Source organism: Balaenoptera borealis (genome assembly GCF_965194805.1).
Source record: "Balaenoptera borealis genome assembly, chromosome: 4".
Lineage (NCBI taxonomy): Eukaryota > Metazoa > Chordata > Mammalia > Artiodactyla > Balaenopteridae > Balaenoptera > Balaenoptera borealis.
In genome coordinates this window covers 123,421,339-123,449,121 of record NC_138861.1, presented here as the reverse complement: position 1 = coordinate 123,449,121, position 27,783 = coordinate 123,421,339, and the positions used below count along the sequence as shown (strand labels likewise).

The 27,783-nt window shown below is 39.8% G+C and overlaps 1 protein-coding gene across 8 annotated transcripts in view; it reads right to left on the bottom strand.

Moving 5' to 3' along the window:
* The window catches only part of ANK2 (ankyrin 2), a 688,006-nt gene that overhangs the window by 334,818 nt on the left and 325,405 nt on the right, over nt 1-27,783 (bottom strand). Inside the window, exon 1 of one of the 8 annotated variants that reach the window (XM_082389568.1) lies at nt 12,357-12,521. The exons of 2 other annotated variants lie outside the window; for them this stretch is intronic. In XM_082389568.1, the coding sequence (XP_082245694.1) occupies nt 12,357-12,440 (84 nt within the window). In that variant the 5' untranslated portion in view covers nt 12,441-12,521. Of the gene's footprint in view, nt 1-12,356; nt 12,522-27,783 lie in introns of those variants that run through there. 5 more of the 8 variants (XM_082389584.1, XM_082389586.1, XM_082389578.1 and 2 more) reach the window with 5 other exon arrangements.

Below are 27,783 nucleotides of genomic sequence, written 5' to 3'. Positions count from 1 at the left end.
ACTGAAGCCCACGTGCCTAGAGACCATGCTCCACAACAAAGAGAAGCCATCACAATGAGAAACCCGCGCACCGCAACGAAGAGTAGCCCCCGCTCGCCACAACTAGAGAAAGCCCATGTGCAGCAACGAAGGGCCAATGCAGCCAATAAATAAATAAATAAATGTATTTAAAAAAATAAATAATAATAGATTAGGCCATCCCATGATAATCTCCACATGACCCTTGACTCCTGGGTTGAAACTTGAGACTGCCATCATAGATCCTGGCATACACAGATGAAAGTAGCCAAACCCACCCTAAGGGGAAGGAAGCCTGTTTGAATATTTGGAAATTCAATTTATAACTTCCAAATTAATAATCCAGCTGTAGACAAGAATATAAAATCTATACATGGCATATCACTAGGTTTAGAATGAGGATAATTCATTATAGAAACTTTCTATGACAACAACAATAATGAAGACACTTCAAACATCCAGGCAACTATGAGTTAGAGTATGGTTATAACTTATTTTTTAAATCAAAAGTTTCTAAGCCATTTACAATATATCTTAGCTGAAACTCAGAATAATACAAATGTGTATGTATGTGTGTATATAATTTTTTCCTAAACTCTTTGACATTGTTATAGGCAGCCTACAAAAAGTATCTCCTAATAACCTTTCTGAAAAGAAAAATTAATTGCTCTGTAAAGGAAAAAATACTTCCATTCAGCTAATTGTCTTCACATGTGGATAAATTATGAATAAAATGTTGTAAAAATATAATCATCCCTTAAAATTATTATCAGAAAGAAGCAATAAGGAAAGGAACTTCACTATTTCATTGCACTCTGGCCAGTGACTCAGAAAATTGTCCATGATTAGTTCTTTATCTGATCAAGGCATTCTGTCAAAGTAAGAGTAAGTTCCGAAACCACATATACTTGTTGCTGTTGCCTAAAAACTACCTTCACAAATCAGGCATGGAAGCCATGTGGGGTCAGGCCATCTGGAAGAATTTGCAGATGGAACAGACCTCCTATCCTCTCAAAAATGAAGGTTCCCACATGGGCCAGGAGAAAAATGCCTGATTGCCCCATGTAATAGCCCAATCACTCCTACTGAGTCTTTAACAACTGGAAAGAGGTCCCTGCTGTGTAATGAGATTATGGAACACATGATAGATTAGTGACCTTTTGAATTAGGACAAGCGACATGAACTCACTAACAAATTCCCCCTTATTTTGGAGAGGCTATGTTAAGGGTGTCAGCCATTTGACTAAAATAGCTGAAGCACAGATGCAAATACCAATGTACAAAGCTTCATTCTTCAGTGTTCCAGTGCTAAGACTGAGAACTCACATCTGGCTTGGATATTGTGAAATCATCTGATAATTTTAGTCAACAACTACATAAAAAACATTTTCCTATTTGGATTTATACTTGTGTTTTAAACTATATTTGAAAAAAATCAATCAAAGTAGCTTTTTAGATTCATTGACCAATCAGTGAAGGCATATTGGTACAATGGGTTTTGGACAATGGGTTTATTTCTTTCATTCTTGATCCTATTTTAATTGTTTAAAACTTTGTTCTATTAGCACAGCACAGGGTTTTGGAGACAGGAAGAATGGTAGGTTTGACCCGGGGTAAAACCTGGGAGAGCTACATGGATTCAATCAGGGAAATCTTTCAATCCCTTTAGACATCAATCTCCTCATCTTTAATGTGAGGATAATATAGTACCCACTCATCAGATTATTGTGAAGAGAAAATTAGATAATCTATGTAGAACTCTTAGCACAATGGCTAGCACCTAATACTATGATAAGCTCTCAATATTTTTAACTATTGCTTTTTATTTTTTTATTTATTCTTGTAAAATGTTGTTCCAATGAGGTGAACTATTTTTCCTAATGAATAATTTTTCTATAGTTAAATTGCTCATCTTATTGGATAAAACATAATTTATTCAAACAAGTTTGACTTCGGTAAACACCATAAAGCCATAGAGGACCTCCATTTTACTTTCATTATTTTACTATTGTTACTCCACATTTGGATCTTCTAGAAAAGACAGAATTCCTTATCATATTAAGGAGATAGTAATTAGGGAATAATCTTGACACATAAATACGTGTCAATAGAGTATCCATTTTTAAAAAGTGTGTGTCTGGGTAATGGATTTAGGTTTGCAGACATCTAGCAGTATCTCTGCTATCTCTGCTATGCTATCTAGCATCTTCTCTGTCTCCCTTTGATCAGCTACTCTTTGAGGTTAAACATGAAGTCCATGCCTTTGAGACTGAAGAGAATTGGTCTGTATGGAATATAGTGGCTAGACTAGCACTATACCCTAAATAGCTGAGCAATTCAAACCAAAACTCAGTCACTATTCATCCTAAAACCCCAGTACATGGACCTACTCAGAGTCTCAGAGTAATGTGTTACTCACGAACCTTTTATTAGTGCTATTCAAATGTGGTTTTCAAAATAGTCTAAATTTATAAAAACAAATGGGTAATTTACATTAAGGCTTTCCATAGTCACTGCTATAAATTATAGGCTATGAGGAAAGTGTTGCCAATTTCTGAATTCTTAAAGTACAAATACAAAATTCTCAAAGACTTTTACACATATACTTTATTTTACTCCTGTCAGTTGTTTCATTTTGTTCTGTATGCTGTCCTGGGAGAGCCAAATCCCTTTGCTAGAACTAGGGGTAAACTCCACAATGTAAATTCTATTCTAATATCAGATTTACATGTTCAAAATGATCAAACAACTATAATACCTTGAAGCCCACACCAAAAAAACTGCTGTGCAGATAAACCTCAGATACAAATTTATTTTATCCTGCTGAATCACAAACTTTGATGCATGTCTTCAAAAATAGGTGGAAGAGGAGCCACTTATGGGACATTTCCTCAATCCTTCTCCTCACCTGTACTACATAGGATAAAGCATTATCATCAGGATAGAGCAGTACCTTGACTTTCTGCAGAGGATGGGAAGCTGACAATCATACTGAAAGGCATATTAGCTTTCTTCAGGAGATTTAGAAGAAACGTCACAACCCTGAGTATGACAAATTTGCCTCCACCCCGTCACAGGCCCACATCCCCATTACATGCTGTGTGACCCGGCAATGCACAGATGTGTGGCATATAGCCACATCAGAGTACTGGAACAGAGGAATGTTTATACAAATACACCGTTATGATAACCCTCTCGTCTGCATGCTGAGGCAGAACAGAACTGATTCCGATAGGCTATTTATGAAGTCTCTCCGTTGGCCATTTAAACATAAGCTTTGGAACAACTTTTCTACACAGATGATGATACATGATCAATCATGCTAAGCCTCAGTTGCATAGACAATTATTAAATATACTACTACAAGCTCATGACAACAATATACGCATACCAAAGTCATATGTAGATCTCGTCTTTTGAATTTGACTGATTTAAGAGGACACTGAAATGATTTACTCTGTCAGTTATACAAAAAATACTATACAATTGTGGCAGGTGAAACACGGCTAACACAGATTTGATTGGTGTGTGAAAATTAAGGTAGATACTCATACTCATTTTAATAAGCCAATAGCATGGATAGTGCTAATAATTCCGATGGTATCGCTAAACTACTGAATGAAAAGTGTCTGTATTTGTCCTAGTTTTTTTCCTTCCTGATTTTCATTTTTGAATATTGGTCTTTAGCTTTGCAGCCACCCCTCTGTGCAATGATTACAAGATAATGCTATAAAATAAGAGACGAGGGCATCTTGCCACCACACTGTCTCAAATCAGGGCAAATATTGAGAACACCCAGGAAAAGGAATATTTAGGGATACACATTTTATGAAAAGAGAACTGAAATCCTGACACAGAAAATACCAAATTTCTCATACATAATTCTCATAATGTTTTGTTTCTTTAAAGTTTTCAATAATTTTTTAAAAGTTAGAACACCCTCACCTAAACTGGCTCAATTTGCCACATAGAGATATTTGTTGCTAAAGATCAGCATTATAGTAAATTATTACATTAAAATACTTATAAAAATGTATCACTTTCTAGTACTTGGTGAAACAGTCTAGAATGGTCCACCTTTCATTTTTAACTTCTTCAAACTTGCAAAATCCACACAGATCCTAACATTTATTTCTGTTTTCATAGTTTTACTTCTAAAACACTCCTTTACTTCTTTCTCTTTAAACTTAAGTGTTCTCTGAAGTGGCAGCAGCTATAACTGTCCTTACTTTATGGGTAGAAAGTCCAAGGCAGCCAGAGGTAAAATAATTGGCCATGAGTCACTCTGCCTGCCGGTGAAGATGGACAAAGACCAAGGGCAGAAACCTGTAGATAGACCAGGCAAGTGGGAAAAAGGGAAAAGTCATGAATTTCACATCAAAGATCTGAAAATACAACAGGATCTAGCTACTCAGAGCAAACTCAAAAGTATGCCAACACACAAAGTAGGCTAACATACAACAGATATAATAATAACCAAATGAGAAAAGCCATTTTCAGCTAATATGTAAAGTCTTAGAAATTCCTGTGTAAGTGTTCCAGGTAATTACAGTCCTGGGTTAACCATACCAGTAACTCTTAAGGTAAAAGCAGAGGTTGATTATTTGTATAATTTCAAAAAGCGGTCCTATGCTTATTTTTTGGAATTTACTATTGACTACAGAAATAATGTATAAACATGAATAAATATGGGGCAAGACCTTCATAGATGAGTGATTAGTGATATATTCTATAAGAGAAGGACACAGTATAATCCCCCAAACAAAATGGATTCCAAAATGTAAGCCTAGAACTGACCAAGGCTCAGAGCATAAGGACATGTCAGAGAGAGTTCACCCACAAAGTTTATAACAGTGAACTACATTAAATGTCTCACCAGTTTCTTAATCTTTAATGTAGCTTGTAATTATATGCCTGAGGTTGCTCCATCTGACTGCCTGTGTAGCCCCCTCCTTCATACTTAAGTATTAGTTGAAATTCAAGGCTCAGGGCTATTGCTCACCCACTCATATGGCTCAATGTTTTAACAAAATCACACTGATCTCTTGCCCTTCTCCAGGCTCCTGAGAATTAATTTTTGGCAATGTACAACATAATAATTATTACTTATAATATAGGTATTACATAACATTTATAATATTTCTCTGGATGGCTTATTTTTTTGATAGAAATGTCTGCTCAATCAGATTATAAACTCAGTGAGGGCATCAATCATTGACTTTTAGTCCAGCAATGCCATAGCAGCTATTGCAGGACTATACACCAAGCAAACCAGTTGTTGAATTAAAGGAGCTTTCCTATGTGTTAGGAAGAAACATCTAAATTAAACTGAGTTAAACAAGTTGATTCTTAGAAATCGAAGCTCATTAAGCAAATGTTACAAATCAAGGTCTTTGTCTTAATGAGCACAAACACAAATTAGTGGGTAAAAGAAGATAAAAATTGACCCTCCCTAAAGGGTTGGCAAGTATTAATGGATTTCAAAGAAAAGAAATATCCATCATACTGACTTGATCTCGAGTATATAAAATAGATTTTTTTCTATCAAAAGATTGTCTCATTTGGTAGCAATCCCAACTCTGCCCTTCCAAAGTAAAAGGCAATTGAGATGGTAAGTTTATTTGTTGTGATGAACCCTGCCAGTGTCCACTGAGATAAAAATAAACAGTGGCTTTGTTTCTGCTACCAACAGGAATTAGAACAGAATACAAGCAGGAAAGAAATAAAACTGTAGACACATTTATAATCTAGTATGCTCTAACAAATGCGGATTAAAAATCTTAATTCTATTTCAATATGCAATCACTTGTCTCTTCAGAAACTTTATCAAGAAGGAAAAAGAAACCTCAAACACTTCAGAAAAGAGTATATGAAAAAGAGCCTTCCATAGAGCAATTACTGGGAATATCATGCTAACAAAGTTCCTCAAGAGAATAATTAGAACTCATATTGTGAAAGTAGGATCAAGTTTTCATGTTAGCTTAATTTAACACGCCTAAACCACATGAAGATACCTGTTTACTTCTTTTGTTGTCCCATTCCTTCTTGTGGATTTTCAAAGAAACATCTGAAAGAAACTGAAAGAAACACCTACACCAACATATCAGAAAATGTAATGGAAGCAAAATGAAGAGAAAGAGGAGTCCTGCTTGGGAGAATATTATAGACATCCAGGAAAGACATCCTCTTTACATATTATTCCCAGAGATTAGAGTGGGCATTTTGAAAAACATGATCAACTGATGAAAGATAGGAAGCAACAATGGGGGAAAAGATCTGGAGGATATCTTGGCAGAAGATGAAGCTATAGATAGCTTAGAAGCTTTGCTAGAGACACAGGAATAGTTTAGCACAGAATAGTTTAGCATCTGGTTTCCATGGGAGAAATGGTTCAAAATATGTCACTTGTTGATTGGTGGGAGAAATGTCTATCATTTCTCCACCTCCCTCTCTGTATAAAGTCTCTGAGTCTCCAGTTGCTCATCTACAAAACTGGGATAATAATACTCAATGGGAGTTATTTTGAAGATTAAATGAGATGGTGTATGTGAAGCATTCTAGGATCTAGATGTAGAATTAGAAGAAGATGGGAGAAAAATGCTTTTGCTTCTTTTTATCATTGCTGTTGCGATCTAGACTTAAAAGACAAAAATGTAAGAGCCAGGTAGCAATCTAACACATCTAATTGAAATCAGAGATTCTTCTTTCTAAAATAACTCGACTTCATGACTGCTGACCACTATCTAAAGCAATGGTTCTAAACTCTAGCGCACATCAAGAAGAGTGGGGCGCCAGTTAAAAACCCTCAAAAGAGACTGAGCAGGTCTAAAGTAGGTCCTAAGAATTTTGTTCTTTTAGCAGGCAACCCAGATAATTCTAGTAGTTGTGGTCAGCAGACAGCACTTTACTCTAAAAAAGGATATTTTAGGATTAATTTCTAGCTATTACGTACATATGAAATTAGCAGTGAAAAATATCAGTATCATGAAGGTGGGTCAAAAGAGATGGAAACAGAGAGATAGACATAGAAAGAAAATCACAGGATACTAGGTTGTAAGGCAGGGGTCCCCAACCCCTGGGCCGCGGACCGGTACCTTTAGGAACCAGGCCGCACAGCAGGAGGTGAGCAGTGGACGAGCTAGCGAAGCTTTAGCTGCTGTTCCCCATGGCTCCCCATCGCTCGCATTACAGCTGGAACCTTAACCCTAACCCTCACCCCCATCCGTGGAAAAACTGTCTTCCACAAAACCGGTCCCTGGTGCCAAAAACCTCGGGGACCGCTGTTGTAAGGGATTTTTCCATCCAATAAAAAAATTTCTCCGTTATCTCTGACAGATGGTCATTTTAAATACCTTCAGTGATGGGGAATTGCTGTCTTCAGGCAGCACACGCTATTCTGGGTTATAAACTGATGTAAAATAAAGGGTAAATCATAAGTTTTTGGAAGATTGAAGAAATGTGGATATTATTCAGGGTGAATTATTTATTAAAGCCTTTCTAGACTTGATTGGACAAGATAAGGCACCAACTGAGGTCAAAACTAATTTGACTGCAAGACAACTTGAACATCCAAATGTTGGATCTGCTACCTGATTCCACTAAAAAAGCCATGCTTTCCATGGCTGCTGTAAAAATAAACCTTTCACTATGTCTCTCATTCACATTTCAATGGTTCAACATTTCAGTCACACATCTGGCACCACTTTCATCTCCCCATTTAGGCAGTGGCAAGTAAACAGCAATAAAATTATATAAAACAAAAATATTTTTGCAAAGGTCATAAATATTTTCAAATAATGGTCCAGGTCAAAACTTCTTAAATGAATATAAGTTATCCTACAAAGCCATTTTATCTTGCTACTTTGTTAAAAACAACACTACATATTTATACTTTCATCTTTATACAGTTATTCCACCAAATGAGGAAAATAGTTATTAAGCCATTTAATTATTTACCTGTTTTAGAAGAACTCACCAAGCCTAGTGGTTTCAGATGGCTCTGTCACAAGTGATTGATGTTTGAGCATTTCCACTATCATTTATGTAAATTATCTAAGGCTCGTGCAGCCTCTTCCAGGGCAAATCCACTGCCGTGTCATTGATACAAAATTGGAAAGTATGGGGTACTGCCCACTAATATGGTCTTAGATTCTTTTCATCTAATCTGCCAAAATATTGTCTGGGATACGACATTTTTATAGAGTTGGCTGGGATTTAGAACAGGCTCACCCTGATACATTTCACACAGTTGCCAATGCTTCCTTTTAGTCCAGGATCCCAGGTTAGAATTCCAGTAGTTTCCATATCTTCTTCTCCACTGAACCCTCACTAGAACATCAGTCCCAAATCTGTGTCCTAGCTAATATTTATTTGTGTGAAATAACTGAGCCTTAAGGAAACTATTGTTTTGAAGTATTAGATGAAAAAGGTTTCTATGAATATTTTAGCAACAATACTATCTGATTTATTTTCCTTGGACATTAACGAGCATCCAATAATAAATAAATCTCTCTCTCTCTCCAAAAGTATCTTTGCGTTCAAGCTTGAGAAAGAGAAAAGCAGCCGCTGACATCCAGGAGCTGGCCTGTTACTATCAGCTTGACCTCCGGTGTTTTGCTGTTGAACATACATCATTTCACAGGGTGTCGTCATCAGACCAGGCCACTCTGTGACCACGATGGAGCAGGACAATAATGGCACCTTATCATGTCTAAACACAGACAAAATATGAACACTGTCCAAGCCACAAAATTCTAGACATCCCTCTCTCCTGCTAACTGAGAGACTGCCACTTCTTTACTGACTACAGCTTTAGTCTGCCCTCCTAGAGCTGAGATTTATTGGGATACACAATCATAAAACTGCTCCTGCTTTCTGAGAGCACCCAACCCAGAGTGAGTCCCCACTTTCTTGGACCCTCCCGCAAATCACTCATTCAAAGCCCAAACCTAATGAGTCATTTCAAACGCGGTTCCTCGTGATGTGCACCCTCCCTCACTGCAGTGAGTTGGAACCCCGATACATCCAACGACAGGTGTTTTCCTGGTGGTCTTTGCAGGGAGAGTGCTGACAAGCTCAGTGACTAAAGCCAGAACAGACATTCTTAAGAAAAGCAAAAAGAATTTCTATCTTCCAGATACTTACTAAAATTCTAATACAAAATAAACTCCTTGAGCTTATTTTCTCACATTGTGGCTTTTTTGGCAAAGGACCCTTTAGTTCTGTCCCTCAGAAGAATTGCTTTTGTGAGGTGTAGAATAAACAGGTGGATTATGGCTCAACTGTTAAATATTTACTCAAGGAAGAGGCACGTTTCCAAAAATTATGATTCAACATGCTAGATCAACACCCAGGCCACAGTGAGCCTGGGGGCCCATAATCCTGGATGCTTAGGGAGAATCCTATAGTGGGACTTCCCTGGTGGCGCAGTGGTTAAGAATCCACCTGCCAATGCAGGAGACATGGGTTCGAGCCCTGGTCCGGGAATATCCCACGTGCCACGGAGCAACTAAGCCCCTGGGCCACAACTACTGAGCCTGCACTCTAGAGCCCGAGAGCCACAACTACTGAGCCCGCGTGCCACAACTACTGAAGCCTGTGCGCCTAGAGCCCATGCTCTGCAACAAGAGAAGCCACCGCAATGAGAAGCCCGTGCACCGCAACAAAGAGTAGCCCCTGCTCTCTGCAACTAAAGAAAGCCCGCGCGCAGCAATGAAGACCCAATGCGGCCAAAAATAAATAAATAAAATTTTTAAAAAGAATCCTATAGTGGCTTCAATGTGAACCTCTAGCAGAAAAGCAGACAATAGAATTAAGTGATATGGCATTGACTTTGCTCCAATTCTTGCTTTTCTCAGATTTCATCCTTATTAGGGATGCGTATCTCTCAATTATTATTTCCCCATCAAAGCACATTTAATGGTCTATTAAAGTTAGCAAGAGAGGGGGATGTCTGGTATTTTCTGGCTTGGACAATTTAGAAGTTTCTAAATATGAAAATTTAAACTGCCTGCTGTGCAAAAGATGTGAAGCAGTAATCTGAAGACCTGGGGTACATTTATATAAATCTCAATAATTTGTATGAGACAAAATGTTTCCAGTTATAGCATATAACTTTTGACATTTTGAAAAATGACTAGTAGCCTTTGCAAAGTCCCAATAGCATACTCTGCCTCTCTCTAAATTATAAATACCTCTACATGGTTTATTCCAATAAATAATTCCATTTAAGGGAAGAGCAATAACACCTAAAAGTTATTGTCATCACCTATATATTAAATACTGCTCAAAGAATTTTATACACATTATTTCTAATCCTCACAAAATACCAAAAGGTATACACAGTTATTCACATTTTACAGATGAGGACCTGGATCAGAGAAATTAAGTGATAGGCTCCAAACACACAATAGTAAATGATAGAGTTAAGGTGAAAACCCACTTTCGTCTGACTTGCCGAGCTGAAAGATGTTTACCTGTGTGTATGTGTGGTGTGTGTGTGTGTTCTTTTTAGGTGAAATTACTTTTAACATTCAAAATTCACTGTGTTTTAACAGCTCATTTAGTATGTGCCTTTTAATGTATGCACAAACATACACACACACTCAAAACTTGCTATTAATTGCTATCATTTTGACTGCAAGTTTGGAAAAGAATTTATTCCTAAAATAAATATGTTTGAGAAAATGGAGCTTTAAAAATGTTACAGTTATCACATACGATGATTTCTTCTTCTCTAACCCCTCAAATACTTTAAGATGGCTTTGGTCGTGTGAATTTAGTATCATCACTCAGAGCTTAAAATCTTCTTGAGATACATTCTCCACCCCTTTAATAGTTCTGAGTATATTGTTTCTAATACAGCACAGGGAATTCAGAAAGAAATTAAGAGGATTTTGAAATGACATTGTGAATTCAAGCAAAAATTCCCTTTTTCTTTTTCCCTATCTCTTGCTCTCTTTCTCTTTTCTAGTTGTTTTTTCTTTTTTAAAAAAATGTTGATCAATTAGCTAACACTCTATAAAAATGTCCTCGAGGGCTGGGGGATCCAGAATCCTTAAGTACAAAAGGACATTCTACCAATGTTCCTGCCTGCCCTGAATTATCCTTTTGCGTTTATCAGATTGCATCACTATTTTCATGCTATTATCTAAAAACTGTCATATGTGGGCATGCTTTTTTTAATCAAATTACACGGTATTGTACAAATATACTAATCCCTTGTTTGCCAATGATCTTTTCAATATCAGAGGTTTTGAATTATTTCAAATTTTTTAGATTAGGAGACATTTAGTACATCAGAGATCTACCACTTTGAAGCACAATGCAATTTCAACATTATCAAAATAAAAAATATTCATTTGCTCACGATACTTATTTTTTTAATCTGCTCATTCAAAACCCCAAACCATCTAGGTTTGGAATCCATTTACATTAGAATCATAGATCCCGCCCATATTATTGACTCAGGAAATAAATGGATTTTAGGAGACTTTATTTAAAAGGCATCTCCTTCAGAGGTGGAGCTCAGGGAGCTCTGTGCGGCTGCAACAGTTTCCCAGGAGTCAGGCCATAAAGAAAGAAGTGCTGGCACTGGGTGGGGCTGAATAGTTCACATCTTTTCCCACTGTTTCTCACTGGTATGTTTCCATGAAAGTCAAGGGTGTGGGAATGTATGCCAGGGTAGGAAATCCTACAGACTGCTTTGTGTGCCCAACACCCCCTAACCCATAATATCTTTAGCTGTTTATCTTAATCAATGAAAGAGCTATCACATTAATGTCTGGAAAAACTGCAAAGGAGCTAAGCAAACCAAAGAAATGTCATGCTGGGGATCAAATTTCTCCTGTCACATCAGTCTTTTCTCCTTCGGAAGAATCCACTTAGCATGGATCCAAAAGGCATTTGCTGTCCAGCCATCTCAAGATCATCACGGAGCCAAAACATCTGGCCCCGAATCTTCCTTTTGCTCCACAATCCACCTTGCTTAACAGTTCCTTTTAAACTCACCCATTCTAAAAATAAAATGACTCTCTCTGTACCCAGTTAATACCAGAAGCATCCATCAGTGGCCACAGTCCTCAATAATCCACATGCCAAACACACCTTATCTCTGTGCACTTCACCATGCTCGAGTCAACGTATCTATTATGAACCGAGGTCTCTTTCCTATTCTCAGAAAGCAGCCTTTTGCACCTACCTCTTTAAAAAGCAATGCTTGCACAGCTATAATCTGTAGTTACTCCTAATGCTCCATGGTTTCTACAGCCTCACTGATATTACACACTCACACATACACACACATCTATACACAGACATTCCTAATTCCAGCAATTTACCTTTTTGGGTCTTTTTCTTCTCTGACTACTGCCATTGAACTTCTCTCCACTGTCGCTTTTCTGAGCTGCATCTTCGTTCATCATTTTGAACAGTTTGGAAAGAAAACAGCGCTGCCATTAAACCCTGCCGCCTGTCCAGACCACTAGCGAGTATGCACTTACTGGAGGAAAGCAGGAGGAGGAGGAGGGGTGGGGAAGGGGCGCGCACTGGGAGGGTGAGGACGGTGACGTTGCCATGGCAGCAGCTGCCACAACTGTTTATCTGACTGCATTGTTCAGTCTGATTCAACCAATTACCATCAGGGACCGGTTACAACGAAGAAAGCCTTGAAAAAAAAAAAAATGCCAGGGACTCGAATGATTTGGGGACACTGCTGGTTGGTTTCTGACACACCCGCAGTTCCAATGGCTCTCAACCCACACACAAAACCTGCACTTAATTTTCTTCCTACAGGTACTTCAACACAGAGCAGATACAGTGCGTAATGAGAAAACTATAACATCCTTGAATGTCTCTGAACCTGAAGAGGCACATTTTAGCTGGCAAAGAGGCTACTCAAGGAACAGGATTAGCTATGAATATCCTAAGGTAAATGTAAGAAGGTTACATTTTGAAGATGTTATTCACTTGATTCCTGACGATAATCTTTCAAAACTCAGCTCGAGGATGATTTCGGTTCTAAAGCCCCGCAAGCAGGCTCCCAGCACCCAGGTAACGGACCACTCCCTCTGCTGTGCCTCCCCTTTCCACTGAAGCTTCTGACATAGCACCCGTAACACTGTTTCACAATTGCACGTTTACCCAGCTGTCTGTTTTCGACAGGCCAAGAGCTTCTTAAAGCCAGAGATTGAGCTTTGGGTGTGTGTGTGTGTGTCTGTGTGTGCCTGTGTGTGTCTGGGTTGGGGGAGGTTGTTGAATTTCCCGGAACCAAGCATGATGCAGTAGCACATTAAAGACACTGTGGGTAATACAAATACAAAAAAGTTGTGGAGTTAAAACATTTTATAACTGATCTTTTCAATCTTCTTAACCTAATTCTCTCTATTGACTGATGAATAAAACACAATTCCTGCTCTCCAGGAGCTTATAAAGTTCCAGAATTCTTCTTGTTAAGAAAAGATATCAGAGCCTGTTTTTATAACAAGAAACCCAATTTTATCCTATTGGATTGAGGTGGCCATGTTTGTATGTTTAAACACGTTAAATTGTGGACGTAACCAGAGCCCAACATGTTTTGTACAAATACACATGTGCACACACTAAACACTCATCCCTATTCCTAGAAAACAAACTCAAAGCCTAACACACGGAATACTTAAATGGGAAAATAGAGTAAGGATTAAACCAATGAGATAATGTATATAAATACACTTTGCAAATTGAAGGTCCCTATGTAAATGTGTTATTGCTATTGTTAATCCTATTATTATTACAGATATAGGTAATTTTCAACTCAGAAAAGTATATCTTAAAAAGGTTTCTTACAGGAAAACGGCTACCAAAATTGGGAATTCATCTTTCCAGTAAACACAGCAAGAAAAACTCACCTTCTCTCCCCACTGCTGTCGGGATTGCTCTTTATCTCTGCCTGACCTCCCCTGAGACCCTTGCCACTTCCTCATCTAGGGTCAGCCCCACCTTGCTGCCTCTCATTCCCTCCACCCTCCTGCTTGAGTAGACCCATCCCACCGTGATGCCTTGGATCCCACAAACAGGACAGAAGCAATAGGACCCTTTTTTCCTAAACAGAACCCTATAGGAACTTCTACAGAAGCTTCTAAGAGCCCAACTCCCACTGTTGTCAGAGCCTTCGTGAAAATCCCACCTGATATCGTCCCACTCCTCTGCTATCCCCTCACCCAGCCCCTCACTCATTCCCTCACCTGTCCCCACTGTGCCTCCCTTTTTGACCTTTCTTAGGAGCCCCCTCAGCCTGGAAACTGGATTAATTTACTCAATAAATATTTATTGAATACCTACCATGTGGTAGGAACTAAGCACTAGGGACACACTGCCCTAACCACCAGGGATATAATGGTGAACAAAACAGGCAACATTTTTTGCAATCACGGTGCTTATATTCTAACAGGGAAACTAGACAGTAAACAAAAATAATAGTGGTAAGGGCTATGGCGGAAAAAAGGAGGACAAAGAGTGATGGGGAACAGATGCTATTTTAGATAAGGTACTGATAGAACACTCTCTAGAAACCTGAATGAAGTTAGGGACCAAGCCAAGCAATTATCTGGAGGAAGATTGTTTCCTTATTGCATTTAAAAATAAACTTTGGGCCCCTATTATATGCCGTGCAATGTGTTAGGTTCCATGTGGGATGTAAAGATAGACACTAATCCTGCCCTCAAAGCAAAGGGAAAAGCAGTTCAAAAGTCCTAAAATGGGAACTTCTCATCAAATATATTAGGAAAACTACGATACTCCAAAAGGGGAAAAGAAGAGAAAAGGAAAACTTTTCTAGCAACTGGATCTGTAGGAGAGATATGTTACTAATACCCTTCATTCTCATGTGACGCCAGAATGGGTTTTTCAATCAATCGGTTTGGTAGCCCAATTTGGAACCTAATCATTGCTTTTACATCACCTCTGCAGTGTATATCGCAAACAGATGTGCTTCATATTTCACTACTTTATGAATCAGCAACTTTTTTTTTTTAATTTATTTTTTTGGTTGCACCAGCTCCTTAGTTGTGGCACATGGGCTCCTTAGTTGCAGCAGGCAGGCTCCTTAGTTGTGGCATGTGAACTCTTAGTTGCAGCATGCATGTGGGATCTAGTTCCCTGACCAGGGATCAAACCCCGGCCCCCTGCATTGGGAGTGTGGAGTCTTAACCGTTGCACCACCAGGGAAGCCCCAAGCAACTTCTGATTATGTTTGAACCGCCTCTTGTAACTGTGCCTTCTCTGTCAATATCCAAATATATAGTACACTGCTTAAACACTCAGATGCAGGCCTCCGATTTTGACAATGAGCTATAACCTCTTGCTGCTTCTTCTAAACTTTTATACAGTATACCTTCTTTACAGAGTGAAAGTACTGCACACATACTAGACCAGCATACCACAGAGGTCAACACCCATCCTCAAACTGTAAAAGAAAAATCTCAGCACGTAGATAAACAGGTGCTAGTAGTATTATGTTCATTACAGCATTAGAAGGTACATTTTATACGTACAGAGAACATCAACAACATGTTATGGTACTGTGAACGTGGGGGTTTCTCTTTTGAAGCTTTCAATCAATTTCTCAGGGCCTCTCTAGTGGGCACTCCTCCCCGTCCGTCCTCATAGTGTAGTTTTTTGTGGACATGTGTCCAACTGGACGCTAAGCTCCCTGAGGGCAGGATTAGTGTCCGTCTTTGCATCACACGTGGAACCTAACACATTGCGTGGCATATAATAGGGGCCCAAGGTTTACTATTAAATGCAATAAGGAAATATTTTAAATATCTACCATGAGTCTATACTTATGGTTAAACTTCTAAAGGGTAAATTCTTCATTTCTTAGATTATTTTGTGTACTTTCTGACCTCTAAGAGCTATGCATAATTTCAAATAAGATTTTTAAAGATACTTGAGAAATTGGAGTTGCTGCAGATAAAACAGCAGTGATAATAGTACGTTACATTTTAAAGCATTTTATAATTTGTATAATTTTTAGCTCCAAAATAGAAGATCCATGAAGACTGAGATCTCTGTCTGCTCACTGATATATCCCAAGCACTTATAACAATACTGACATATGACAGACACAAATTTAGTAACTTTATGGGATTCTCACAACCACACATGGAAAAAGGTTAAGATCAATCATAGCACAGGTGAAAAAACTGAGGTAAAAAGCAGTTTTGGTGACTTTCCCAAGATAACAAGGTTAATAAGATACAGAGCTAATGTTCTTCTGATTCTAATGTCACTGTTCTTTTATTAAATCATGGCTGGCTTCAATGAAGGGCAGCCATTTAATAAACTGCAGTAAGATGGAAAATGCCAAGAGCGGAAACTACAGTCAGATGACAGTGACCCGAGTAGAAAAACGAAACCTTTATTAGTTTCATGTTAAACATATTTTTATAGGCATGGCGTTTTAGAGCTGATTATATTAATTTTAATAGGCCTGCTGTTCCATGTGGTTGTCCAACTGGAGCTGGGAGGAGAACGCTGGGTACATGACAAGAGTGGACATGACTCCAGGCACAGCAAGAGGGGCTCAAAGTGGGACTGGCCCTGGTGATTGGCATCAGAGGGAGGAAGTGGTATCATGGTTGGGTTCAAATCATATCAGGATATGTCCCGTGCCCAGCAGTGTTTTGGGCCAAGGCCACTGACTCTGTACCTCATTTCTATCTTACCTACCCATTCTTGATACTTTGCTCCTTCTGTCATTTATCTGAGCGGGGTAAATTTCCCTGAAGTGTAAGCAGTTGTGTCTATGTTTAAGTCCTAACCTCCAGCACTGTGAATGCGATGAAATCATGTTAAGATGAGGATGGGTGGATTAAGGTGAGCCTTAACCCAATGACTGGTATCCTTATAAAAAGGGGCAAATTTGGGCACAGAGACACCCAGCAGGAAGATGGCCATGTGAAGACTGAGGCAGAAATAGGAGCAATGTAGCTGCAAGCCAAAGAAGACCAATTGCCAACAACCACCAGAAGCTAGGAAGAGGTAAGGAAGGATCCTTCTCTGGAACTTTCAGAAGGAGCATGGCTCTAACAACACCTTGATTGCAGACTTCTATCCTCCAAAACTGTGGGAGAATAAAGTTCTGTTATTTTAAGCCACCCCGTTTGTGGCCCTTTGTTATGGCAATCCTAGGAAAGTAGTACAACCATATTTTCCAGCCACCTTTGCAGCTGGACCCAGCCATAATATGACTTAGTCCTAGTGTTACGGAACGCAAGTCTGTGTGCCCAATGCACAGTGAGGCCAACCGATACCAAAACTTCAGAGTTTAGAGCAGCGAAAGGTTTATTGCAGGGCCAGACAAGGAGACGGCTGGCTCATGCCTTAAAAATCCCAAACTCCCTGAAAGCTTTCAGCAAAGCCCTTTTATAGGAAAGATGAGGGAGGGGCATGGTTAGTTGTTGCATACTTCTTGGGGTCAGATCCTTCGTTCTCTCTCTTTTTTTTGTTTTCATGAGCCTTTGTTCTCAGTCAGGTCATGATGTTCTGTTAACCTCCACCAAAACAAATGTTATTCTCTGGTCTGACCAGAAAACGCAAGGTCCCAAGGCTCAACTTTTGCCCTCTGAGGTCCAGGCCCTGGCTAAGAGGAGGGGGTCCCTGCACGGGCGGTTACCCTGCCTGAGAACGTTCATCCAGCACCCCATCTGGGTCCTCCCAGCACTGCCCAGGTCCGGCTCAGGAGGCAGATCTCAGCTGGCAGCGCCCTCAGGGCCAGGTCCCCAGACCCTGCCCAGCCGTCCTCACTGAGCGAGCCAGGCGCCCAGGACCCAGCCAGCCCTCAGGCTTTTCATCTAAACGGGAGAGAATCATTTGTATGGGATCGATAGGAATACGTGTTGCAGCAAATACCCATCAGGTGAATCCCCAGCTCACGACAACTGCCCTCTTTGAGAAGAGCCCCAACCACAGAGGTGGACCTGAACTAAGGATGTGCAGTGTCCTTACAACGTAACCCCGACCTCGGGCCACCTCCTCGGGGTAGACAACTGACCTAAACTGGACCAGTTTTTGAAACTTGAACAGAGAGACTCAGGCTGGTTGAAGCTGTTACCTTAATGGCAGTGTTCATATACTCCCGTTGCTGAGGCCCCCGAGGACTGCGACCCACGGAGACTGGAGCCACCATTCAGTCGCGGGGGTCGGGGAGGGGGAGGGGTTCGCCACTGCTTCAAGGCCTGGACCCAGCCAGTGGACGCCACGGCCAGGGCCCTGGAGCACGGCGGGACACAGCCCTCAGCCTGTCCCAGGGCCCCTCAGCTCACCCGCCGGCCCTGAGGCCAGAGGGCCTAGAGGGCCCCAGGGAGAAGGCCGCAATCCAGCTCTCACCGTGCTCTCTGCTGCAAGGACCACTGCCAGGCTGACTGCTGGCGGAGGGGGACTAATTCACGCGCTCAGGCTCTCACACTAACGGCTGTGCACCTGCTCTGCCCCTATTACACTGGCCTGTAGAATGTGGGTGGAAGTGTATGCCACTCGCAGGCCTGGCTAATACAACCTTCCCATGAGCAAGCTTTTTCTTTTTTTTTTTTTGTGGCCATGCCAAGTGGCATGCAGGATCCTAGTTCCCCAACCAGGGATCAAACCCATGCCCCTGCAGTGGAAGCACAAAGTCTTAACCACTGGACCGCCAGGGAAGTCTCCCCATGAGCAATCTTACCTGTTTTTCCCATCTAGTGGCTGAATATAGAGGAAGATATAACCTGGAAGGTGGAAGAGCAACAGGTCCAAAAAAGCCTGAATCCCTGAATCACTGTGTGGAGCAGGGACCCTCTTCTTCCCGCTCCCTCCTCAACTGACCCTCATTAAACTGAGTAACTTCTTCTCATGAGTGCTTTGTGGTTATGGTGTTGTTTGTTACAACAGTTAGCCTGTGGTAACTAATCATATCTACTCATGTTTTCCAGGGAATATGTAGTCACACTTCTATTTTAGGTTGCCTGTTACATGAATGACACTCGCAGTGCATCAAAGCTTTTAGCCATTGGAAATGGATCTTATGTCCTGGAGCAAAGGTGCTAGTCTCATTGAAAGAACAAAAAGAAAAAGGAGGAACACAAGGAATTAGAGGTGAGCAACATTGTTGATTAGTGGTGGGTAGGGGAAAGGGATGCCTGACAGGTCTATGGGGTCAGAATCTCAGAACAGCTTTTGTCCACTTTCCTCTTCATCCTGTCTCTCTTCCTGGATAAATCCTTTGCTTCTTTTCCTATTTCCAGAAGTCATTGCTTCTGACCATAGTAGTCTCCCTTCTCTGCCCCACTGAGTATGAACACATAGAATGCAAGTCTATCATATAAGCAAATACAAAGCCTTCTCGAGGTTCTCTAAGGACTTTTCTTTCTTTTTTTTTTTTTAATATTTTTGTTATCAGTGGGGAGAAAATGAAGGAAAGATAGCAAACAAATGAAAAAATTAGTTTCTCAAAGTTCACAATGGCTGGAATGTACATAGTGCTGGACTCAGAACTGCTCTCCTCTGGTGCTTTTTCTGAATTGCCAGGAGTTCTCCGCAAGTCTTATTCCATACCGTTTATCTTCCTTAGGAGACCTGGAGGGAGTCTATTTAACAGTTACACCTCCTTGGAAGCTAAAGTCAGGCTCAAGGGCCAGGCAAGAAGCTTTCTTCATTTTTCCCTCCCAGTTCTTTGCTGTGCCACCATCAGCATCAGCAGAAAGTACTTCCTCTCCCTCCCTGTGATCCTCTCCTCCTTCTCACCTATGTACTCCTCTAACATTCATTCATCTATTTCATGTAACAGATATTCTGTTGGATGACAGACTGCTATATGCCAGGCTCCCTGCTTTAGGGGCTTTAGCATGAATTAAATAATCTTTGCTTTAGGGGCTTTAGCATGAATTAAATAATCTTTGCCTTTAAGGAGTTTACAGTATAAAAGTGGTGACGGTCATTGAACTAGAAGCATAATAACTCTACAGGGGATTTTAAGGGTCCTGTTCTCTTAGGAGGATGATTTTTAAGCTTTTATGAAAGCATAAAAAAGGTACATCCAACGTAGTCGGAAAGAATAAAGCAAGTTTCTGAGAGGAAGTGACTTGAATATTGAGAAGACTTGAATGATGACTAGGAATTATCTAAGTGGAAAGGGAAATATAAGGTGAGATTTGGGAAGAATGATTCAAGCAGAATCAACAGCACAGATGAATGCCCTCTGGTGGGGAGGAATACGGAATTGGCAGAACTGAGACAAGGCCCCCATGGTTGTATGGGGTAGCTCTTCGTCAGGCCTGCAGTAATGACTTCATCCTAGGCCTTAACGTTTCAACAAGTGTGCCTGTCTATAGACTGGTTATTGCCCCATGTAGGTATCCAAGCGTGCTACCTAAACATTATTATATAACTTGTGAATCGTGTAGCAAGATGACCCTGTTAGCTTATAAAGAATATGTACTCAGAACTAGGATGTTAAAACCAGGTGGAGATGGCCAGAAAAAAGCAGATTTTGCAACCATGTAACATACTTATTCTGGAGTTTCGAGGAACACATTTGGAGACAGAAAAAGCCAGTCCTCACCCTGGACTGGAAAGAGTCCATGATCACGAAACTGAGTGCATCTCCTATGAAGAACTGGGAAGACTTAAGAAGCCACACCCAGCAACATCCCTCAGCCTGATGTCACCAGGTGTCCTTTGGCAAAAGTATATCCTTTGTGCTTATTGCAGCAAATTTAAACTCAAACAAAGTAGTCATCTTCACAGAGCCACCCCTTCAGTCTTCTGTGGGACATTCTAGGCCACAGCAAAGCAAAGAAGAGGGTGTCATGAGAAGAGGCCAGAAGTATACGTAGGGACGGAAGCATAAAGAGTCCAGTAAGCCATGTTAAGGATTTGGGGTTCAGACTGCAAAGTCATGTGAAGTCGTTTTAATGACTTAAGGAGAGAAGTTAAGATGATAAGATATGTTTTTTAAGAACATTCTTTATAAAGAGCTATTCAATGGGACCTGAACAGAGAATGAATGTGAAGAGTTAGTTGTGTTTAAGAGGCCACATCAGCAGTCTGGGAGAATAATGATGGTGGAGCGGACAGATGCATTAGTTAGTCTGTCACCATTAACAGTGTTACATTCATAAGTTCTGGAAGGAAGTGAGAAGTAAGAAGAGGGCGGTGGGGAGACATCCTTCCTAAATAGCAAGAAGAAGGAGACCTCATCTTCATTAAAGTCTCATATTGAGAAGAGGCCTCAAAGAAAAATTTTGGAAATCCATTTCATTTAACAAAGAAAGGACAAGACTCAGAAAGATCAGAAATTTTTTCCAAGTTTCCATAACTAGTTAGTAGTAGAAGGAAGACCAGGATCCAGGACTCATGCCACCTCACTGAGCAGCCTTTACACATGGTAATCTTCACAGGGGTGAACTTAGAAAGCCTATGTCAAATCTTATCTATTTTTATTTTAAGTTAAGGAACCCTCAGCTCTTACATAAGGTGTAACAGAAATTAGAGAGAAATTAGTCCACTAAACAACCATGCCCCTCAGGGAATGATTGGGAAGAAGGACCCTTGTTTCTCATGTAAATATGGTATGTGCCCAACCCCGGACTGGAGCAGGCTCAGTAGATGTTTCACTGAGATGGATCTTAAAGAAGCAGCAGCAACAATTGATTAGGGACCTACTTCTTTCCCTTTAAGCCAGTCTTATGTAAGGTTTACCAAAGAGGTATTTGGTTGCAAAACTTACCATGTCCAGCATAAAAAGGAGCTTTTGGAACCCATGGCAAACAATTTTAGCACCTCACTTCACCTGAGGCACCCACTTATTAAAATTAGCATAGTGATTGATTATAGTCTCATTTTGCATCAATATCAGCAACAGTACTTGAGATCAAAGGTAGAATTTTACGGGAGAATAACAAAATGTGACTGAGCTCACCATGTCTGTGTCCCTGTCTAGGTCAGTTTTTTAGGACGTGCTGTTACTTTCTTGCTCTACTCTAGGGTCTCTCTGCTCAGTCTCCAGTGATGTGAGTTCTTGAAAATAGCTGTTATAATTGAGTTTCCTTACAGATGCAAATGAATGGCACATTGGGGCAGGCTGTGTCCTTGACAGACATATTTTTTCAAAGCAATTTAACTTTATTACTGTAAACATTTTAAACCTTAAACCAGCTTGAAAGGGCATTTTTTTTCTCTTTTAACTATGAAGAGAAAGTATGTGTCCATTGATAAATACCCAACATAGAAATAATCCAGAGGTTTAAGTCTCATATAAACATAAATCATATTTTGAAAGATGCATAACCATGGCAGTAATAGAAGTGACAAAACCACAAAGAATCACAATGTTAGAAGGTAACTTAGAGACGACTCTATCCAGCTCCTCACTTCCTCAACAAGTAAGAAAATTGGAGTCCAAGTTGGTTATGCTACTTACCCAACGCTGTACCTACAGTTAGCAGCACTTTGAATTAAATTCCAAGTTTTCTCATTCCTAATCTAGTCTTGATGTCTTCCAGTGGGGTGTCTCTCTACTAAAATGAACTTCAAGAAGCCCTCCCGTCTCAGCAAACACATAGGCCCAGTGATGGCTCGTTATTCACAGAATGGGGGAAAAAAATTATATGATTCATTATACACCAGGCAGAAATATTTCAGCCATTAGAAGTAGAGAACTGAATAAGACAAAATAATATATTTCTTAATGTTGCAAAACATCCCAAGTTTAGACCAGGGTTTACTATAACAGAATCATAGTAGGAGAAGGCAAAGGAGAATCAATTGTTTTTCCACAGTGTTAACTCTTTGCCAAAGACTCTCAAGAATGATAAAAAAAAAAAAAAAGTAGTGATAATATGAACATCAAAGCTCCAAAGAGCCTTTAAACAAATGGCTATAATAAAAAAAGATGACAACTGAAGCCCGTTTGCTATCTTATCACTCCTGAGAATGAGTTATGAATAAATGACCACTACTATTCCTCCCATTTATTTATTTATTTATTTATTTATTTTTATTCCTCCCATTTAGAAAAAAATGGTCAAAGTGAAGAGTTTATTATCTATTAGTGCTCTCTGACTTCTAACTACCATCCAGTCCAGACTAAATATGTATTGCCGTTGCAAACTACCTCATAAACTAGTGGTTTAAAACAATCATTTTATTCTGCTCACAAACTTGTGGGCCTGGGATTCTGGAAGGGCTCAGCTGACTGATTCATTCATATTCATGTGGTGACAAACGAGGCAGCTGGGGCTGGAGGCTCCACTTCCACAATGGCGTCCTCACTCATATATCTGGTGCTGATTGGCTTCTCTCTCTATCCGTGTGGCATCTCAAGTTCCAGGATCTCTCCACATGGCTGAGGCTTTTCACTGTATGGTGGTCTCAAGGTGGTTGTATTCTTCCACGATAGCTGCTTCTAAGAGGCAGGACTTGGAAAGTGCTGGACCAGTTAAGGGCGCTGCCATATTTTATTGGTCAAGGCAGTCACAGGGCCAATCTAGATTCAGGAGGTAAAGAAATGGACTCCACCTCTTGATGGGAAGGGTGGAAAGGTCACTTGGCAGAAGAACATATGGGATGGGAGCCATCTTGGAAAATGCAATTTGCCACAGATGGCTAGGAAGTAAAGTAGGCCATGAGGGAGATGAAGGGCTGATTTATATACTATAAATAAGGGCTGATTTTGCATACTATAAACACAAGGTCTTTTCCCAAATGAACAGACTCTGCTAGCTAGAAATGCAGTCTTCTGCATTCTTTTATTTATTTATTTTATTACAAAAAAGGTTGTCAATATTAATTCCTGGAATGATTAACTACATATTACTGGGTCAAAGTCAACTATTTCCTTTCAAAGCGGAGTCTCTGTTGATCTCTGAAGATGAGTCTCATGTATTACACTTTCTGACTGTGAGCCACTGTGGCTAATAAATTCACAGGAAGTATTTTACATTTGAAGTACAGCTTGTTTTGCACTTTTTCTTTTTACTCTTACTTTCTTTCCACTCTCTTTGGCCTCTCACTCACTCTTTTTTTTTTTTTTTTAAATAAATTTATTTATTTATTTATTTATTTTTGGCTGCTTTGGGTCTTCAATGCTGCACACGGGCTTTCTTTAGTTGCGGCGAGCGAGGGCTACTCTTCCTTGCGGTGCACGGGCTTCTCCTTGCGGTGGCTTCTCTTGTTGTGCAGCACGGGCTCTAGGCACATGGGCTTCAGTAGTTGTGGCTCGCGGGCTCTAGAGCGCAGGCTCAGTAGTTGTGGCGCACGGGCTTAGCTGCTCCGCAGCATGTGGGATCTTCCCGGACCAGGGCTCGAACCCGTGACCCCTGCATTGGCAGGCAGATTCTTAACCACTGTGCTTCTCACCCACTCTTTCACCCATTCTATCCTTCTATATAATATGAATATGACCTCATAACAACCTTAAATTCTACTGTACAAAAAATATGATAATAAAAATGCTTAAAAACAAAAGTATATAAAATAGCTTAGCGCTAACTTTAGCTAATGTCTAAAAAGAGAGACATGCAGTGCACCCGTATTCATTGTTAGCTTTAAACTCTATACCAGGAAAATGATTGGAGGCAAGATTATTAACTTGTTAACTACACAGTTACTACAGCCCAGAATTTAGCCTTTAGTACTGATTTGTGTAAATGTTGGATATTATTTGTTCTGGGCCTTAACAAAACCTATGCATCTAGTGGGTTCTCTTTCTCATTCAATATTTGTGGTATTCTCTTCCATTTAGGCCTCACATTTCATGTTTATGGCTTGGTAGTAAAACTAAAACAGACAGTGTCTATTTTAATTATTCAATCTGCTTAACTACCAAGAACAGATTGCGCCTCGGGCCGTGATAATATAGTGATAAGCAAACCTGGAAAGAGAGATTCCAAATTCAGGTAGGAAAAAGAATTTTCCTCAAGGAAGTTCTTGCAAAATTCAGGAACTAAAGTAGAGTCAATGCATCCATTTTGGTCACATTGACTATCTATACAAATTACTATATAATATCTGCTTGCCAGTTGATCCTGCATAAGTGTCCAAAAATAACTTTTTTCAGTATGTCAATTCACAGAAACGTTCAGAATATAACAATAATGTATTCAATGCTATATGGGTTGTAAAGGGTGATAGCGAGTGTTATTTCACAAATCCTATCAGTGAGCCCCAGGATATTAATGCCACACTTGGATCTTCGGCTGTTGTATCTAAAACTATAGAAGTCTAACCAAGTAAAAACTGATATACAGCATTTCAAATTTTCTTTATGCCTAGCCAATTATCAGACTTTTCCAGGGTCCACAAACCTCTCTACCTAGAAACTGTTAAGAATTGTGAAGGGTCTGAGATCTTACTTGCAAGCTAACAAGTTAGCCTGCTGCAGTTTCATGGATGCTGCCAGAAGATATGAAACTCCTGGATCTGAGACAAAGAATTTTATTACTCATGGCATAGCAAGCAGCATGGCCGTCAGCATACTTGTGTCAGTCTCCCTCACTCTCAATTTTCACAGAGCTAACTTGTATGGTCCAAATGCATACCTGCACACTCATTGGGCTGGCTGCACACAGGAGAGGAACCCTGAGTTTTGGGAACCTGAATCTTTTATAATAGGCATAAGCATATCTGTACTTTGCTCCTGAGGGAGCCGTTATCTTTATTATATTGGATAGTAAGCATGCCTGATCTTCTCTCCCCTATCTTGCAGGGCTATTTGCTATACCAACATCTTGGAAAAAATAGTCTGGAACAAAGACAGCCAGTGCCTCTGCTTGCAAAATGTACAGAAATGTAAGAAACTGACAGAAGATTATCTCTTCAACAGAAAGTTTCAAAAAATACACATTATCCTACAGATGAGGAGATAAATGCCAAATTGTTCTTGATGACTATCTAAATTTAAGTGGAAACTAAACTATTTCTCTGCAGTCATACATACATGTCTGTGCAGTAAGTTTTAACAGTTAGCTTGGTTGTAAACATTTGGAAGATTTCACACACAAAGTAGTTTTGCAAGAATTACTATAGCGTACAATAAGGAGCAGTGGTTTGAAAGTCAGCACACGTATGTTTTCATCAGCATTCTGTCAACTAACAACATGCTCACAACAAATCATATAATTTACCTGGGCCTTAGTCTCTACATATCTCTGAATGTATGATCATTCTCTTATTTTTCCTAGATAATTCTCTACTTCGATATTGCTAAAAGTCCTTGAATCTAAGAACCTACATTTTAAAGGGGAAAAAATGACTCAAAGAGAATTTAATAAGCAGATTAAATAGCCAGTGATTCAGTATCAAACAGAATGTGATGTAGCTGTCTTCATTTTCAATTTCTTTTTCTTTTTCCTAATAGACAACAATACATTGGAAAACATATGAGACTACAGAACCTAATTTTCTCAAGGTCAACAAATGAAGTAAGAAAATAATGAGGGAAAACAGAAATGCTGACACTTATGATACAAATTATTTAGACCTGGAAAACAATTTTGGCACTCGTAGAAATGCTGTGGAGTATTACCCACCAGTCTGGACAGAAATAAAAAGTCTACTAGGCTTAAAACTTCTGTCATTTTCCCTTCTCTCTTTCCAGTCTCTCATACCCAGTAAATAAAATCGTTTTTGTTTCTACTTTGGAAATATATCTTATGTATTCTTACTTTTTCCATTCTATTCCTATCACCACTGTATCACCTCTTTTTCTCTCATATATATGAACTATTTTAATCAACAGAATTGGCTGTCTCACCACCTTCAGGTTTTTCTCCTCCAATCTGACCTCCAGACTGTTGTAATTTTTTTCTTCATAAAACATTTTTTTCTAGTCTTCAGTGTCCTCAGAATAAAGTTCAAATATCCTCAATTATTACTCAAATATATCTGTCTTCAAGTGTTTTACTCAAGATGGTCTATTTTAAAGGAGATGGATAAATCACAATACAACATGTTCAGCTTTTTGTTAAGGAAATGTTACCAGAGCTTTTAGGCGGAGGAGCATCCATGAACCGCATCAGTAAGGTGGGTCAGTGAAAAATTCACAGTTAAAAAATACTATTCTTGGGCCTCCCTGGTGGCGCAGTGGTTGAGAATCCGCCTGCCAATGCAAGGGACACGGGTTCGAGCCCTGGTCTGGGAAGATCCCACATGCCGCGGAGCAACTGGGCCCGTGAGCCACAACTACTGAGCCTGCGCGTCTGGAGCTTGTGCTCCGCAACAAGAGAGACCATGATAGTGAGAGGCCCGCGCACCGCGATGAAGAGTGGCCCCCGCTCGCCGCAACTGGGGAAAGCCCGCGCACAGAAACGGAGACCCAACACAGCCAAAAAATTAATTAATTAATTAAAAAAAAAAATACTATTCTTATTTTCTTCCTTCTCCCTAAAATCTACCCACCTCAAGCCCCAAACTGATCATGGAGCTTTTTCTAACAACAAACTATGTTAAAATTTCCTTCTCTCAAGATTGCTATGCTACTTCTCTGTATTAATTACACAAGCTAGTTAACTGCTTAATATACATCTACCTTTTATGCCCAACTAAATGCCTTGCAAAGTCAAATAAAATAACCACGGATAAATTCAGAACAATCCCCCACAGCACCACTTATCCTTTGATAAATATCTTTTTATCTTGAGTGAAAGGCACTCTTGATATTTGTTATTTCCTCTACAGAGTCATAGCAGCAAGAATAGTAGAAAAGCCTATTAGAAAAAAAAAAAAAGGTGGATGTGAGAACCTAACTTAGAA